This window comes from Lithobates pipiens, unplaced genomic scaffold, assembly GCF_037356315.1.
Source record: "Lithobates pipiens isolate NorthernLeopardFrog02 unplaced genomic scaffold, aLitPip1_a1.2 Scaffold_30, whole genome shotgun sequence".
Lineage (NCBI taxonomy): Eukaryota > Metazoa > Chordata > Amphibia > Anura > Ranidae > Lithobates > Lithobates pipiens.
In genome coordinates this window covers 10,783,327-10,801,894 of record NW_027507791.1, presented here as the reverse complement: position 1 = coordinate 10,801,894, position 18,568 = coordinate 10,783,327, and the positions used below count along the sequence as shown (strand labels likewise).

The 18,568-nt window shown below is 43.5% G+C and overlaps 1 protein-coding gene across 2 annotated transcripts in view; it reads right to left on the bottom strand.

Annotated features, from left to right (window-relative positions):
* Positions 1-18,000, bottom strand: part of WDR20 (WD repeat domain 20) — an 89,364-nt gene extending 71,364 nt beyond the window's left edge. The window contains exon 1 of one of the 2 annotated variants that reach the window (XM_077463694.1): positions 17,698-18,000. In XM_077463694.1, coding sequence (XP_077319820.1) covers positions 17,698-17,946 — 249 coding nt within the window. In that variant the 5' untranslated portion in view covers positions 17,947-18,000. The remainder of the gene's footprint in view (positions 1-17,697) is intronic. The other variant, XM_077463693.1, reaches the window with a different exon arrangement.
* Between the last annotated feature and the right edge of the window lie 568 nt (positions 18,001-18,568).

Genomic DNA, 18,568 nt, shown 5'->3' with positions numbered 1-18,568 from the left:
ACCCACACCGCATCACTGTGAAAACAGCCTTAGCCCCTTTCAAACAATTGGTCCGACCCAATTGGGCTCTCCATTCACCTCCATGGAGCAGCAGATGTAAATGGACTTCTCCCTATCCATGTGATCGTATGGGAGGGCCCGTAGAGTCAGCTGTGTCCATGTCTGCTCTGAATATGCAGAGTGGACACGGATCTGTCATCTGCCCATTCCGCTCATTGTGGCCCACAACTGGTTACCAAGTCACTTAAGTGGACCTCGCTCTTCAAAAGGTTGGGCACCCCTGGTTTAACCACTTACTGGGCACTTAAACCTCCCTCCTGCCCAGACCAATTTTCAGCTTTCAGCGCTGATGCACTTTGAATGGCAATTGCGTGGCCATACAACACTGTACCCAAATGAAATTTTTATCATTTTTTTCCCACAAATAGAGCTCTCTTTTGGTGGTATTTAATTACAGCTGGCAGTTTTATTTTTTGCTAGACAAAAAAAAAAAAAAAAAAAAAAAAGATGCCTTCATTGAAATGCGCTGATGAGGGGGCACTGATAAGGAGGCAGCACTGATAGGAGGCAGATTTTGGGCACTGATGGGTGGCACTGTGGGCACTTTTTTGTTAGGTGGCACTGGCAGGGGGCAGGTGGGCACTGATAAGCTGACCGTGATAGGGACTGATGTCCCGATCACGGCCGCCGGTGATCGGCTTTTTTTTTTCTCCACATGACCATTTGAATAAATGTTGATTATTGTACATACACCGTAAATAAGACATCCCTTTTTCAGCCAAATTATAAAAATTATTATAAGACTGGGTCTTATTTTCAGGGAAACACAGCATCGTGATCTTCTACTTTTTGACTCCCACCAGCCACTGAAACAAAAACTAGGGGTCATTAGAACCCTGCAACATTGGGCTGATATAGTAACAGCCAGAGGGACACTGAATGGAAATTTTGGTGGCAACAGAAAAAAAAAAAAAAAAAAAAAATTATAAATATATATATATATATATATATATATATATATATATATATATATATATATATATATATATATATATATATATATATATATATATATATATATATATATATATATATATATATATATATATATATATATTTTTTTTTTTTTTTTTTTTTTTTTTAAATATTTTCACCCCCTTTGTTATGAAGCCCATAAATCTCTGGTGCAACCAATTACCTTCAGAAGTCACATAATTAGTGAAATGATGTTCACCTGTGTGCAATCTAAGTGTCACATGACCCGTCATTACATATATATATATATACATATACATACATACATACATACATACATACGCACACTTTTTTTTTTTTTTAAAAGGTCCCAGAGGCTGCAACACCCAAGCAAGAGGCACCACTAACCAAACATTACCATGAAGACCAAGAAACTCTCCAAACAAGTAAGGGATAATGTTGTTCAGAAGTACAAGTCAGGGTTAGGTTATAAAAAAAAAAAAAAAAAAAAATTAAAATTGAATTATAAATTCCAAATCTTTGATGATCCCTAGGAGCACTATCAAATCCATCATAAACAAATAGAAATAACCTGACAACATCAAACCTGCCAAGAGACGGCCGCACACCAAAACTCACGGACCAGGCAAGGAGGGCATTAATATCAGAGAGGAAGCACAGAGACCCAAAGTAACCCTGGAGGAGCTGCAGAGTTCCACACCAAAGACTGGAGTATCGGTACATAGGGCGACAATAAGCCGTATGCTCCATTGAGTTTGGCTTTATTATTACCAGAAGAAAGACATTATTTTCAGAAAAAAATAAAAATAAAATGGCACGTTCTGAATTTGCGTAAAGGCATGTGGGAGACTCCCAAAATGTATGGAGGAAGGTGCTCTGGTCTGATGAGACTAAAATTGAACTTTTTGGCCATCAACGAAAACTATGTTTGGCACAAACCCAAACACATCACCCAAAGAGCACCATCCCCACTGCGAAACATGGTGGTAGCAGCATCATGCCGTCGGGATGTTTTTCAGCAGTCGGGACTGGGAAACTGGTCAGAGTTGAGGGAAAGATGGATGGTGCCAAGTACAGGGATATTCTTGAGCAAAACCTGTACCACTCTGTGTGATTTGAGGCTAGGATGGAGTTTCACCTTCCAGTAGGACAATGACCCCAAACACACTGCTAAAGCAACATTGAGTGGTTTAAGGGGAAACATGTAAATGTGTTGGAATGGCCTAGTCAAAGCCCAGACCTCAATCCAATAGAAAATCCATGGTCAGACTTAAAGATTGCTGTTCACAAGCGCAAATCATCCAACTTCAAGGAGCTGGAGCAGTTTTGCAAGGAGGAATGGGCAAAAATCCCAGTGGTAAGTTGGGACAAGCTCATAGAGACTTATCCAATGACTTGGAGCTGTGATAGCCGCAAAATGTGGATCTACAAACTATTGATATTTAGGGGGGTGAATAGTTATGCACATTCACTTTTTCTGTTATTTTGTCCCATTTGTTTTTTGTTTCCCCCCCCCCCCCCCTTTTTTTTTTGTGAAGAAAACACCCACCACACATCTTCAAAGTTGTGGGCATGTTCTGTAAATTAAATGATTTAAATTCTCAAACAATCCATGTTAATTCCAGGTTGTGAGGCAACAAAACACGAAAAAATTACAAGGGGATGAATACTTTTGCAAGGCACTGTATATCTGCACACTGGTCTAATGCGCTTCCATTGTGGTGTTAAAAATTCTGCTTGCTGCATTTTTGGTCAGAAAATAAAATAAAAGCTTCTCCCAGTTGAAATGTATTGAGAACTCAGTAAGAATGCATCATTAAATGCACACGTTATGTTTTTGAGTCACGTGACCTATGAAAGACACACCATAAGCACAGTAAAGAAATCGGCACAAAATATTGCCTAGAAGTTGAGAAAAAAAAAAAAAAAATGTAAAATCGTGTGCGTCTTTGATGTCATTAGCACCCTTTTCTCTTATCAGAAGAATGCTGGTAACACCATTTTCAGCTGAAATGCATTGGAGGCCGAAATTTCGATGCCTCTTTAGTCTAAGGCTCGGTTCACACTGCCGAGACCGAAAAATTACATGACTTAAGGTGCGACCTTACCAGGCAACTTGCTGGCGACTCAAGTGCTACTTTGATGCAACTTTAGAAGTGACTTTCGGGAATGTCTGGGTAATCTTCCTGTAATGCTGGCTCCAAATCACATCAATAGAGAGGAGGATCCAACTTCCGTTAAAACTATGGATTCACAGACCATGCCACTCACATTTATAAGTGCTTATAAGTCGGCACTAAATTTGTCCAGCGGTTTGAATGGTTGAAGGTATCGGCGTCTATCGCCTGTTCCAGTGTGTGTCTCAAGCCTCGTCGTTTGGCAGGACGTGACGTAGTATTTTTCCCAGCAGCCTCCATGTGTCCATGTATACCCAGCAGCTTTACCAGTGACCATCATGTGGAGCCTGCCTGTGCCCACATCAGCGGCGATCTCCGTGTGTCATGGAACTGGCTCTTAATTGCCCGGGCTGCAATAACAAGGTCCCGCCTCCTGTAATCACATTGTGCTGATTCAATGTCCCACCATTGGATCAGTGTACCGCCTATCACAGGCTGGGGGGGGGGGGGACATTGTTACTGTGGCCGGGCAATTCAGCTCAGTGAAACACAGCGATCGCGGCAGGAGGAGGAGGAGGGAGTGGAGGACTGGGCGACAATAGGCGGCACCCGGGGCCGCCTAACTCCCACCCCCCCCTTTCGGTATCGGCTGTCTTTTTCATTCAGCTGAATGAAAAAAAAAAAATACAATTTTTGGCGGCCGAAATCTTGGTGCACCACTAGTTAAAAAAAAGTCCATGGGCATAAATCAGATTAGAAGTCGCCTTGAAGTAGTACAAGAATCTTTTCTCAAGTCGGAGCGACTTCAGTAGTGCCAAGACAGTTCTCATTGACCAACATAGGGTTTCAGGCGACCTGTCAGGCGACCTGGGGTCTCACAAGTCGAATCCCAAGTCGCGGCAGTGTGAACCAAGTCATAAAGCGATATGAAAGCCCTTTGCTGTTTTGTAAAAAAAAAAAATTAAAAAAAAAAAAAAACCCCACACACGCTGTACTGTAATAGTTTTGAACAGAGCAGCCCCAATCCTCTTAGGTCCCCCACCGATGCTCCTGGCTCCTCCCTTGTGCTGGGTGCCCCCACCGCAAGCAGCTTACTCTGTGTCTATTTACAACACGATTGGCTTCCAATGTCAGTGAACCAATCAGGAGTGCGAGTCCCCGGAGAGGCAAGGCTCTCTTTGACATTGCTGGATCGAGAGGAGGCCTCAGGTAAATATTAGGGGGCTGCTACACACCACACACACACACACCACTTTATAAATACATTGTTTTTACCATTTTTTTTTTTTTATGCGAGTAAGTGATCAGATTCCCTCTGTTCTCAGCTGTAAGCTGGGAAAGGAGAAGCAGCAGCAAACTGAGCTTCCCAGTGAATGGTCTTACAGTGGGGGCGGGTCAGCACAAATCTGGTCATTGGAGAGCAGGCAGAGTTCCCAGCATAGCTACAAAACTGATGGTGTGCTCTCTGGTACCTAGTATGGTCAGTCTTTAATTGTAAAGCAGCAGAGGGACTGGCAGGATCGCTACGGATTTCACACAAAAAGGAAGCAATACAAAGAACAGGAAACTCTCATACCAGTACTTGGTAAAGCAGCCATATATCAGGAATATGAAATGTAGGGATAACAAACACTTTAACAGGCCACAGCCTGGGGTGGGTGGGGACTTCTGCTATAGATACCCACTTTCTCAGCCAGCCAATTAGGTTTTCAAAAGGTACAGCACTAAATATATAAAAGTTGCCATGCCAGACCATCTTTCGAGAAATGCAGTGTCAGACTCTACTGATTTTAACACCAAGGGGGTAACTTTAATTATATTTTCATCCAAGACGCACACATTTTTCTAATTGGAGCCTTTATCGAAGCTTTTAAAAAGTACCATTCAGCTCCAGTTTGTAAATATTAAACAAGGATCCCAATGGGAGTGCAGATGGGACTGAATGATCTTGCCTGAATGCCTGAGCAAAGGGCAGGTGGATCCCAGGAAGTAAATGCTACAGGAGTCATCTGCCCTTACTCAGGCCAGAAATGTGGGTGTTTTTTCTAAAGCGACTTCAACAAAATAAAGCATGGAGACACGGATTGATGGGGGAAGTTTGCTTTTATTATTACAAATTGACCGAAAAGCATTTTTGGTTTGTGTTGCTCAGATGAAGTGTAGTTCCACTTTAAACAAGCTGCTAGCAGGCTTCAGCACTTCTTGAAGCATGCTGAAAGGCTGCTGAAGTCTGAAGCAATCAGCCCTCCTATTATTAGGATCTTTGTTCAAGATTTACAAAAACTGGAGGAGATGAATGGTTCTTTAAAAGTGGAGTTACACCAAAACTTTTTTTTTTTTTTTTTTTTTAAGTCAGCAGCTACAAATACTGCAGCTGCTGACTTTTAATATTAGGACACTTACCTGCCCAGGGCGCCCGCAATATCCTCAACCAAAACCTATCTGTCCCTCGGCTCCCGGGTAGAGGCGCCGGCATCTGCGGTAAGAGAATCAGGAAGCGACGCGTCGGAATCCAAAAAGCGGAAGTTCAATTTTTGGTTGGAACTCCACTTTAAATATGTTGCCGATCGCGCCACATAGATTCACGGGGGGGGGGGGGGTTGCGGCGTCAGCTCCTCTGCAGAATCACACGGGTCTGTGCAGCCGGCCCGCTCCTACTGCGTCCAATCAGCAGATCCTGCAAACCCCATGTCCGCCGGCACCCGCTGATTGTTCCCCACAGAGACAGAACAGCGATCTGCCTATGTAAACAGATGAATGTAAATCTTCCAGAGCATGAAATAGTTATAAGCTTCAACAAAGCTTACTGTTAACACTGCTCCAAGTGCAGATTTTTTTGAGCCATTTCATGTTGAGTACGAGTAGCCACACGCACCATCTAAAGCCATCCACAGATAAAGCGAAAGAATAAAAAAAAAAAAAATAGATAATTACAATAGTTACAATTACATACAGCGATTGTTGCTAGCAGCTATAGCCGCTGGCAATTGCATGAAAAAAATCTACATTTAACCTCATTTGCCATGTAGTTGCCCACCCCATTAATTTGTTCAAATGTTTTTGCAAGGTTTCCACATCCTGTGAAGTTATACCTCTGCTTAGCTTAGCATCGTCTGCAATTACAGAGATTGAACCGTTTACCCCCATCCTCCAGGTCGTTAAATAGGATTGGTCCCAGCACAGAACCCTGGGGAACCCCACAACCCACCCCTGACCATTCAGAGGTGCGACACACTCTCTCCTCATTGGCTCACTTGCTGGGATTGACAGCAGCAGAAGCCAGTGGCTCCCACTGCTGTCTCAGCAAATAAGGAGGGAGAGACTCAGCAATGCCAAGCACAGCGCTGGAGAAAGATCAGGCAAATAAAAAAAAACCCCAACCACACCTTAAGGCTGGGTTTACACTTATTCGATCCTAGACATAGCATGCGATTTGCACATCACATGCAATGTCTGTGCAATGCAAATTCGGCCAGTTTGTATAATGGTGCAGGACCCTTTTTTGGTCTGCACTGAAATCTGATCACATGGGTGTTCAGACCCACACGATCCAATTCCAGTTAACTTTCTATTGACACTCAGAGCGATTTGTAAAGAGCAGCATGAACTGTCAAGTCAGATGCCATTAGGGAACCTGCACAAATGCTTTTTTTTTTATTTTTTATTTTTTTAATAAAAAAAGAGGTTACAGCGGTTCCTCCCAATGCAAACAGCCGAGAACTTCCTGCCCTCACCTTGTACAAAATGCAATCTTCTCAGTGTTGTCACAGTTACAACAATGATGCAGCATTTGAATTTCAGTTACAAAAAAAATAAAAGCTGTGCATTGAGATGAAAAGTAACGGAACACCAGGAGGTCAAGGCAGAAAACTAAAGCAAGAGGCATTAAAAACCCGCTGAGTGGGTGTAATTATTTTGGCGTCATCTTTGGCACTGTGAAAACCAAGTTCAGAATTGCCATGTTTTTATTTTTAAAAATGGCCTGCCAGCCTTAGTCAGAAGAATAGACCAGTGTTAATTTAGTCGACTAAAACGCCATTTTAGTTAAAAAGACTAAAACTAAAATTGAAAATTTGACTTTAAAAATTAACAATGGTCTGTAGTGCATGTTCATAACCTCAATACCATAACATTTGATTTTTCACTCCAGCAGTATATAACGAGTTTGGAAATTGTAGAGAAATGTTAACTAAATGAGTTTTAGTCGACTAAATATGACTAACACAATTGCAGAAGACTAAAACGGGAGTAAAAATAAATGCCATTTTAGTCCTAAAACCAAATTTAAATTTGTTTCCAAAATTCACACTGGAATAGAAATGGGAAAGTGACAATGTCTCTCTAAAGCTGAACTCTGAGCTAAACAAATATTTTCTATATTCAGGAGTCTTATATTCTTCATTGAATATTGGTGAGCTTTGTGCATTTCTTCCAGATCTGTACAGTAATCCAGGGTTATAATTTCCCACTGTGCAGGAACTTCCTGAAATAAAGACCGCTCACTGCTGATTTCTCACCTTGTGCAGAATGACTGGTCTCGTCTCCACCCCCCCTACTGTTTTTACCCCCATGACTAAGCTTTGAGGGGCAGAGTAAAAAAAAATAATTATGTTGGGGCGTAGCCTGGTGGGAGCCCAGACTGTGGTCATCCCTCTCATACTACCATAGGACTCAGTGGATGTGCAACACCAGGGGATCTTTCCCCTCGTCCTGAGTTTTCTACAGGCAGTCTAGTGGGTGGAGCCTGTTGGCCACTCCCACAGCGATGATGCCACTACTACTTCTACAAGGTAATCTGTGTGTGCAGAGGCATCTAATGCACATAAAGTGGCTTTATATATCCTTTAGAACTAGAAGAAAAAATAAAAGTGAAACTTCCCTTTAAGGGTGAAGTTTTGCTTTAACTTGTAAGGCTTTCACACTGGGGCATTGGTGGTAAAGCACCACAAATTTCAGGGTTGTTTTTGTGGCCCTTTTCGGCCACTAGCAGGGCACTTTTAACCCCAACAGCCAAAAAAAGGGTTAAAAACTGCACTTTGCCTGCACTTCAGCAGCATTGTCCATTGATTGCAATGGCATGGGGTACTGTAAAATCTGTGTATACACCACGCCTCAAAAGATGCGGCTTGCAGGACTTTGACGTCCTGCCAGCCCACCGCTCCAGTGTGAAAGAACTCGGGCTTTCACACTGGAGTGAGAGGAGAGGCTCTTTACAAGAGCTACAGCGCCTCAGTGTGAAAGCAGTCTAAAATAATCAGGTTTTAGGTAAAATCTTTATCCCAACATGGAAAAAAAAAAAAAAAAAAAAAAAAAAAAAAAAATTGCTGTGCCTGCTTAAAAAAAAGAAAAAGAAAAAGAAAAAAAAGTTTAAGAAAGTTTGGCTTTAATTTGTTAGCCTAGGAGATTTAGACTAACACTTCAGTCCTCCAAGACCGACAATGCTGCTGTTCAAAAGGTGCCCCCTGTGCTCTTTCATCCAGAGTGGACGCAATCTAATAAAAGGGAGGTGTGTTACTGGCCAGACAACTAAGATTTGGGGGGGGGGACACCACACTAAACTAATGCAGCCACATCTAATGATTGGTAAGCTACAAATGTTACATTTATGGTTTAAAACATTACATATTCCCCATAAGTGTCTGCTGTACCACGGACTTGTATGAGGAAGTCTACTCTTCTCTTTGTATTACTTCCCTTGTGCAAAATCCCAGGTGTTTTTGCCAGTCTCTCCGCCTTCCTATTAAAAGTTGACAACTCTAAGCAGCAGAGCACATGGTGGTCAGTACTCTAGCTATGCTGGGGTGTCCACGTGCTCTCCTCCAATAATCAGACTTGTCCTGACACACCCCCACTACACAGCCATTCACTGGGAAGCCGAGTGTGATGCTGCTTCTCTCCTCCCTCCCCCCCCCCCCCCCCCCCCCCCCCCCAGCTCTTATAGAGATAGATATCTTTTTTTTTTTCTTTTTTTTTTAAGTTACCCACTCCCGTAAGATCGCCAAAATTGTTGTGTGGCGATCTACAAATTTCCAGCCCCTCCACCTCCCCCACTTCCAGTTTCCCTTGGTGAAGATGCCGGCACCTGCACCCGAAGCCGATGGACGGATCATCTTGTGGTGCTGACATTGGGGGATGCTTGGACAGGCAAAAAATAAATAAATAAGTCAGCTGCTAACTTATTTTTATTTTTTTGTACAGGCTGGAACTCCAAGTCCCTTTTACACTACCACAACTTCAAAGTCATGCAATTTTGACGTGATTTCAGGGAATGCCTGTATAAACTTGGAGGTCTATGGACCTCAACTGGCATCAAAAATCAGATCAAAGTAGTACAGGGACTACTTGGAAGTCGGTGCAGAGATATGAATAGTAATCATTGGAAATCATGGAGTACGACTTGCCAAGCGAGTTTGCACTCCCAAGTCGCAGGACAAGCCGCACAAATGTGAAAGGGCCCTCAAGTACACTGATAAAACCCCCTTATCCACAATGCTGATGTTTCCTGGATATTTGTAGCTCACATACGTGTTGCCTCTTTATACTTCAAGTTTGCACATTTCAATCCTTGGAAAATGCCAAGTTCTGTTCAAAGTCCATCTCACTGCCCCAGTCATTGCTCTGAGATAATGAACTTCCCTTTACCGTTTTTTTTTTTTTAAACGCATAACATTATGTATTGTAAAATTACATTATGACATAAAATGATTTGACAAAGCATCGCATGACACATCATAAATCACACCACTTCCCTTTATATATAATTAACCATCAGATATGTAAACAAGCAGTGTAATACAATCAGTTTTTTTTAGTTTTGTTTTGTTTTGTTTTTTAACCCCATCATCTGTCGTGCTCACACAATTGGCTCTTTGCTTTTCCCAGACGTTTTCCTCTTGTTACAGCACAGGGGTCTTTTAAGTCATTATAGCAGATGGACCTCCTTCACTCTGACAAAGTTAGTGCAGTGACCTGTCCCGGAACCTACACTATAGAAGCAGGTAAGAATATTCAGCCTGGATTTACTGTATAAAGTTTAATCACTTACATATTGGCCACATTTACCCCTTTCCTGTCAAAAAAAAAAAAAAAAATGTTCAGCATGGTCACACTTTGAATGACAACTGTGCAGACATGCAACACTGTACCCATATTTTTTTTTGGAGAGACAGGATTTCACCACCACTGGGTTTTTGAATTTTTTTTGCCAAAACAAAAAATAAAATTCTTAGTTGGTTATAAAATTTGGTGAAAATGAAGTACAGTCGACTCCCCCAAAGTCACGGTTCTGAGTTTGTGGCCTCAGTCGCATGCAGATCTCTCCGGCAGATGTGCAGCCCAGCAAAACAGTTTACCGCATGTAGTTTTTCTCTCTCTTCTTAAAGCCTTAAGATAACACCTGTACATTTTACTGTATTTTAATTCACACACACCCCTCACATTTTTTGTAAATATATCTTTTCATGTGACAACACTGAAGAAATGACACTTTTCCCAATTTCCCTCCCCAGTGTCATGTGACTCGTTAGTGTTACAAGGTCTCAGGTGTGAATGGGGAGCAGGTATGTTAAATTTGTTATGAACGCTCTCACTCTCTCATACTGGTCACTGGAAGTTCAACACGGCAAAGAACTCTGAGGATCTGAAAAGAAGAATTGTTGCTCTACATAAAGATGGCCTAGGCTATAAGAAGATTGCCAAGACCCTGAAACTGAGCTGAGGCACAGTGACCAAGCGGTTTAACAGGACAGGTTTCACTCAGAACAGGCCTCACCATAGTCGACCAAAGAAGTGGAGTGCACATGCTCAGTGTCATATCCAGAGGTTGTCTTTGGGAAATAGACGTACGAGTGCTGCCAGCATTGCTGCAGAGGTTGAAGTGTTGGGATGGGGGGGCGCATAGCCTGTCAGTGCTCAGACTATACACCGTACACTGCATCAAATTTGTCTGCATGGCTGTCATCCCAGAAGGAAGCCTTTTCTAAAGATGATGAACAAGAAAGCCCGCAAACAGTTTGCTGAAGACAAGCAGACTAAGGACATGGATTACTATAGCCATGTCCTGTGGTCTGATGAGACCAAGATAAACTTATTTGGTTCAGATGGTGTGAAGCGTGTGTGGCGGCAACCAGGTGAGGAGTACAAAGACAAGTGTGTCTCATCTACAGACAAGCATGGTGGTGGGAGTGTCATGGTCTGGGGCTGCATGAGTGCTGCCGACACTGGGGAGCTCCAGTTCATTGAGAGAACCATGAATGCCAACATGTAATGTGACATACTGAAGCAGAGCATGATCCCCTCCCTTCAGAGACTGGGCCGCAGGGCAGTATTCCAACATAATAAAGACCCCAAACACACCTCCAAGACCACCACCGCCTTGTAAAAGAAGCTGAGGGTAAAGGTGATGGACTGGCCAAGCATGTCTCCAGACCTAAACCAGATTGAGCATCCTCAAATGGAAGGTGGGAGGAGCCAAAGGTCTCTAACATCCACCAGCTGTGATGTCATCATGGAGGAGTGGAAGAGGACTCTGGTGGCAACCTGTGAAGCTCTGGTGACCTCCATGCCCAAGAGGGTTAAGGCAGTGCTGGAAAATAATGGTGGCCACACAAAATACTGACACTTTGGGCCCAATTTGGAGATTTTCACTTAGAGGTGTACTTCCTTTTGTTGCCAGCAGTTTAGACATTAATGGCTGTGTGTTGAGTTATTTTGAGGGGACAGCAAATTTACACTGTTATACAAGCTGTACACTCACTACTTTACATTGTAACAAAGTGTCATTTCTTCAGTGTTGTCACATGAAAAAAAATATTTATAAAAAACCATGAGGAGTGTACATATGCTCTTTTTTTGACAACATCCAAAATTTGTGATTTTTCACAATTCGCGGTTGCTCTACGAACATAACCCCTGCGAAGTTCGGGGGTTGACCAATTTTAGTTGTGCGTTAAAATCCCAGCAGATCAGCAGTTTGAAATAGACGAGCCTATCTGGCAAACAACCATGCCACGTTTCTGATGCTCAGTTTTAACTTCAGAAAGTAGTCTTCACCATGTCTAGATGCATTGAGTTGCGGACATGTAATTGGCCAATTAGCAATTTGTGTTAACAAGCAATTGAACAGGTGTACTTAATAAAGTGGTCAGTGAGAAATTATACAGTTGCGCTCATAAGTTTACAGAATTTAAGATTTCTTGGTCATTTTTCAGAGAATATTAATGATAAACAAACTTTTCTCATAGTTGGTGTTTGGCTGAAGCCATTTTATATTTTCACCTGCGTTTACTCTTTTTAAATAATAATGAAAACAGAAACTACCCAAATGACCCTGATCAAAAGTTTACATACCCTGGTGATTTTGGCTTGATAATATGCACACAAGTTGACACAAAGGGGTTTGAATGGCCATTAAAAAGCTAACCATCCTCCCCTGGGATCTGTTTACTTGTAATTAGTGAGATATAGAAAAAAGAAAGAATGAAAGATGCAAGGGTCTGTCAGGAGTCGAGTATGAGAGATATATATATATATATATATATATATAAAAATGTACACACACTCGACTCCTGACAGACCCTTGCATCTTTCATCCAGTGCTGCACTGACATTTCTGGATTCTGAGTCATGGGGAAAGCAAAAGAATTGTCAAAGGATCTGCGGAAAAAGGATATAAAAAGATATCCAAGGAATTGAGATTGCCAATCTGCAGTGTTCAAACTCTAATCAAGAAGCAGAAAAATTAGGGGTTCTGTTGAAACCAACCCACGGTCAGGCAGACCAACTAAAATTTCAGCCACAACTGCCAGGAAAATCGTTTAGGATGGAAAGAAAAAAAAAAAAAAAAAAAAAAAACAACTTCAGGTGAAATACAGGACTCTCTGAAAACATGTGGTGTGGCTGTTTCAAGATGCACAATAAGGAGGCACTTGAGGAAAGATGGGCTGAATGGTCGAGTCACCAGAAGAAAGTCATTACTACACAAATGTCACAAAGTATTCCGCCTACAATGCATCAAACAGCACAGAGACAAGCCTCAAACCTTCTGGCACAAAGTCATTTGGAGTGATGAGACCAAAAATTGAGCTTTTTAGCCACAACCATAAACTCTACATTTGGAGAGGAGTCAACAAGGCCTATGATGAAAGGTCCACCATTCCTACTGTGAAACACGGCGGTGGATCGCTGATGTTTTGGGGATGTGTGAGCTACAAAGGCACAGGAAATTTGGTCAAAATTGATGGCAAGATGAATGCAGTATATTATCAAAAAATACTGGAGGAACATTTTCATTCATCAGCCAGGAAGCTGCGCATGGGATGTACTTGGACATTCCAGCATGACAATGATACAAAACACAAGGCCAAGTCGACCTGTCATTGGCTACAGCAGAATAAAGTGAAGGTTCTGGAGTGGCCATCTCAGTCTGCTGACCTCAATATCATTGAGCCACTCCGGGGAGATCTCAGATGTGCCGTTCATGCAAGACAGCCCAAGAATTTACAGGAACTGGAGGCTTTTGGGAAAGAGGAATGGGCAGCTTTACCATCTGAGAAGATAAACAGCCTCATCCACAAAAGACTTCAAAGCTGTCATTGATGTTAAAGGGGGCGATACACAGTATTCATGTGGTTGTAAACCCTTAGAGACCACTTTGACCTACAGGCAAGCCTAGATTAAGGCTTACCTGTAGGTGCGAAAAATATCTCCTAAACCTACACAGTTTAGGAGATATTTGCAAAAGACAGGCACCGATGTCTACGGCACATGCACCGTAGACAATAGTGTACTGAGCGTGCCGTTAGTGGCGGCTCTCGTGCACATGCATGGGAGTGATGAAAAAAATTTATATATATATATATATATATATATATATATATATATATATATATATATATATATATATATATATATATATATATATATATATAATTTTTTTTTACTACTTACCAGAAACCCCTGTTGCTAGGTAGTCTTCCTAATCTGCCTCTTCCGAAAGTGCTTCCTCCTCTTCGGCGAGTTGCCCTTGTCTTCTGGGACATGTGTGTGTCCCAGAAAACAAATGGGGCCATTCACAAAACGACTCGCGCATGCGCAGTAGGAAACAGGCAGCGAAGTCACAAGGCTCCACTGCCGGCATCCTTTCGTTAAAATGATTGCGGCACTGGCACCCGATCCAATGGACGGATCGGCCTCGCTGGACAGGCAAGAGTCCTTAATAAAAGTCAGCAGCTACAGTGTTTGTTGGGGGACCAATGGCATGCTCCAAAGAGACATTCAAACTGGAGACGCGTTAAAGATAACTGCTAGGGATAGTGACTACCACAACTCCATGACAAATCACTGCAATTACCCCCCCCCACACACACACACACACACGACAACACCCTTAAAAATGACTTGTGCCACGGCTGGGCACCTGGACTCTACAGTTGGATTTTAGAAGCCCCCGCTGGTTGACTGGCAGACTCTGCCACAATTCAAGATTTCAGTGCTTGTGTTGTGATCTCGGAAAATGAAAAAAAGTGTTTGTAAAGGGTTTTTATTTAACCCCTTCAGCCCCGGAAGGATTTGCCCTCTTAATGACCCGGCCATTTTTTAAAGTGTTGCTTTAACTGACAAAAGCCACTCTCATCTTGCCAAGTACCTGGATCTCTCTCAGCGCCCATGCGCCGGCCCAGTCCTCAGAGGCTCCGCTCACTGCGCTGCCCACCCTCCCGCCAAGTGGGCGTGGCTCCGCCAGCGTCTCCTTTCTTCGCACATGCGCCGGCTGCTCTCTCGCTTCACCTGTCTCTGGGTGCTGCTTGAGTGCCCCCTTCCAGGTGGCTGCCAGTACTGCAGGTGAGAGGTGCATGTCGGTGGGCAGTTGAGATCCCAATGCTCACACAGGTCGGCTGTACAGTAGGCATAGAAAAGAATCACCCCCCTTTTAACCACTTGCCCTCTGGAAGATTTACCCCCTTCATGGCCAGTGCATTTTTTGGCAATACGGCACTGCGTTATTTTAACAGACAATTGCGTGGTTGTGCAACGCTGTACCCGAACAAAATTTGACTTTTTTTGAGTATTTCAAAATAGAGCTTTTTGGTAGTATTTGCTCACCTCTGCAGTTTTTAGTTATTGCGATATAAAAACAAAAAAAGAGCGTCAAACTTAAAAGAAAAAAAATAAATACATTTACTATAAATATGAGATAAATAAATGTTTTTTTTGTGGGGTTGAAGAAAATATTATAGCAGCCTAAACTGAGAAATGTGTTTTTGTTTTAGAAAAATTAATGTTTGTTTTCGGGGAAAAAAAAAATCTATCAGTTTAAAATTTTACATAATTTTGGGAAAAAATAAAAACCACAATAAGCGTACAGTATATTTATGGGTTTGCGCAAAAGTTATTACGTCAAACTAAGGAATAGATTTAGGGACTTTTTTTATTGTTTTTACTAGGAATGGCGGCAGACAGATCTGACTCCAAATGACAGTTTTTGGGGACCTGTGACATTATTGCATTGATGAGTGCTATAAAAATGCACTGATCAATGTAAAAATTACACTGACAGAGAAAGGGTGAACACTAGGGGACGATCAAGGGATTAAAGGTGTTCCCTCAGCCTGTTCTAACTGGGGTGGTGGTGGTGGGCTCACTGGGACATGACAGATCACTGTTTCCGATCACTGGGAACAGTAGATCTCTGTAATGTCTCCTTGTCAGAATGGGGGGGGGGATCCACTTGTTTACACTGGCAGATGCCCATCCCGTTCCACAGTGAGAACGGTGGGCCCGCAACTGCACGAGTCGCGGTGCAGGTTCTGGAGATCAAGTGGTTAATATGCAGATATGGCAGCCCACATTTCTAAAACTAAGCTGGCTGTACGCTAGTCGATTTTTGAACAGACATTTAAAAAAGGAATTTTTTCAGTATATTTGATGACTTGGCAAAAATCTATTTAAAACTTCATTAGCTTTGTACGTTCAGCTTTCCTGAATATATATATATAAAAAAAAAAAAAAAACACCCCACACACACACACACACAATCACATTCTCTGTTAGAATAGAATTTGTTTTAGAAAATTTTGGAGGTTGAAAATTGATAATTTGACCACACAATGGATTAAAAAAAAAAAAATATAGGCGTCATAAGACCCCAGTAGTACCACACTGTGTGCCCTCTACACCAGTCACATGTGTGGGGTCTTTGTGTATATAATACAGAGATATACGTCGCACACGCTGAGCATCATTTATAGCGCATACATAGATGGTGTCTGCGTAGGACAAGAAGTTGTATAGCAGAAGTCTCTCTCTAGATAAAGCACAGCTCAGTGTGGTGTGTGTCTAGGATACATATAGTGACAGAGGACTCCATACAACACACCTGACCTCTATATAAGATCCATAACCGTCGGGGGCTCCGTGTTCTCCGCTATAGAAGAGGTGTGAGTCTCCTATGTACACGCCTCTCCTTACATCACAGACAGTTGTAAACACACCGAGGGAGGGGGGGGGTCTCTATAATACAGATCTCAGTACAGGCCGCCTCCTCCATATATAACAGCCAGTCATCCAGATGTACAGAGTGCTTCATTGAGGAGACACAGCAGTGTATTTGTATGTACACAGGTGATCTCTCTGTATAGTGCATATGGAGGGCGCTGAGCCAGAGGGGCTCCCAATAACATGAAGGTCCCCCAGTACGGTGCATTGTCTCCCCCAGTAAGGTGTATTGGGGGGGGGGGGACTATATGGGGGTCTCTCTGCATGGCATATTGGGGGGGGGGGGGGGTCGCCTAGCATGGAGAACAGAGATCACAGTAAGGTGTATAGGGAGTCTTCCTGTGTGTATGGAGAGGGAGTCTCCCAGTATGGAGCATGAAGATCACCCAATACAGAGTTTCCCAGTATAGTGCACGGGAGTCTCCAGTATGAAGCATGGGTGGCTCTCTGTATGGAGGGTCTCCCACTAAGGAGCATGGGGGTTCCCTATATTGGGGTGTATTTATTGTGTATGGGAGGTCTACCAGTAAGGTGTATGGGGGTCTCCCATTATGAAGCATGGGGTAGGCGCCCCCCACTATAGGGGGCATATATTGACTGTCTTTGTAAGGTGTATGGAGGGGGGAGATCCCAGTATAAAGAATAGGGGGCTCCCTATATTGGGGTGTCTTTGTATGCTGCATGGAGGTCTCAGTATACAGGATGTGGGTCTTCCTGTATAGGGTGGGTCTTTGTATTGGGGTGTCTAATAAGGTGTAGGGGGGGGGGGTTTCCCTGTATGGTGCATGTAGGTCTCCTGCTATATGGCAATGGGGGCACCCTATATTGGGGTCTTCTAGTATAGAGCAAGGGGGTGCTACCAGTATCAGGGACTTCCATCATAGAGCATGGGGGGGCTCCCAGTATTAGGGGCTCCCTGTAAGGTGCATGGGGGGGCTTCCATCATAGAGCATGGGGGGGCTCCCTGTAAGGTGCACGCCCCCCTCAGGTGTCAGTGCCCCTCCCCCTTCAGGTGTCAGTGCCCCTCCCCCCGGGTGACCCCTCAGACAGTCCCCCCACCCCCCGGGTGTCAGCGCCCCTCCCCCTCGCTCACCTTCCTGACGCCCTTGTAGATATAGAAGTAGAGCTCGCGGCCCACGTTGAAGCAGATGCGCTCGCCGTTACCGGACTGGTCGTTGACGTTGACGAAGGAGACCCGCACCGGGTTGGAGCCCTGCGAGTTGAAGGGGACGCGGTTGGGGCGGCTGTACTCGGAATGAGAGAGGAGCTTGTACAGGCCTTCCCGGGTGGTGAACTGGCTCTTAATTTCGTTCATTTCCTTCCCTCCTCCCTCCGCCGCCATCTTGGAAAGCCGCTCTCATCCTGCCAAGTACCCGGATCTCCCTCAGCGCGCATGCGCCGGCCCAGCCCTCGGGGGCTCCGCTGACTGCGCCGCCCGCCCTCCCGCCGAGTGGGCGTGGCTCGATGGCCGTCTCCGTCTCCTTCTTCGCGCATGTGCACCGGCTGCGCTCTTGCTTCGCCTGTCTCTGGGTGCTGCTTGGGCGCCCCCTTCCAGGTGGCTGCTAGTACTGCAGGTGAGAGGTGCGTGTCGGTGGGCAGCTGAGATCCCAATGCTCACACAGGTCAGCTGTTTGGGCAACTGGGCATAGATATGTCCACTTTTTTTAACCACTTGCCTTCTGGAAGATTTACCCCCTTCATTTTTGCGATACAGCACTGCGTTATTTTAACTGACAATTGCGCAGTTGTGCAACACTGTACACAAATACAGTTGATGGTATTTGATCACCTCTGTGGTTTTAATTTTTTTGCGCTATAAATAAAACTTTGAAAAAAAAAATATGTTTTTTACTTTTGCGATAAAACACATCCAATAAAAAAAATTAAAACATTGATTTTCTTCACCAATTTAGGCCAATATGTATTCTGCTACATGTTTTTGGTTAAACAAAAAAAATATTATT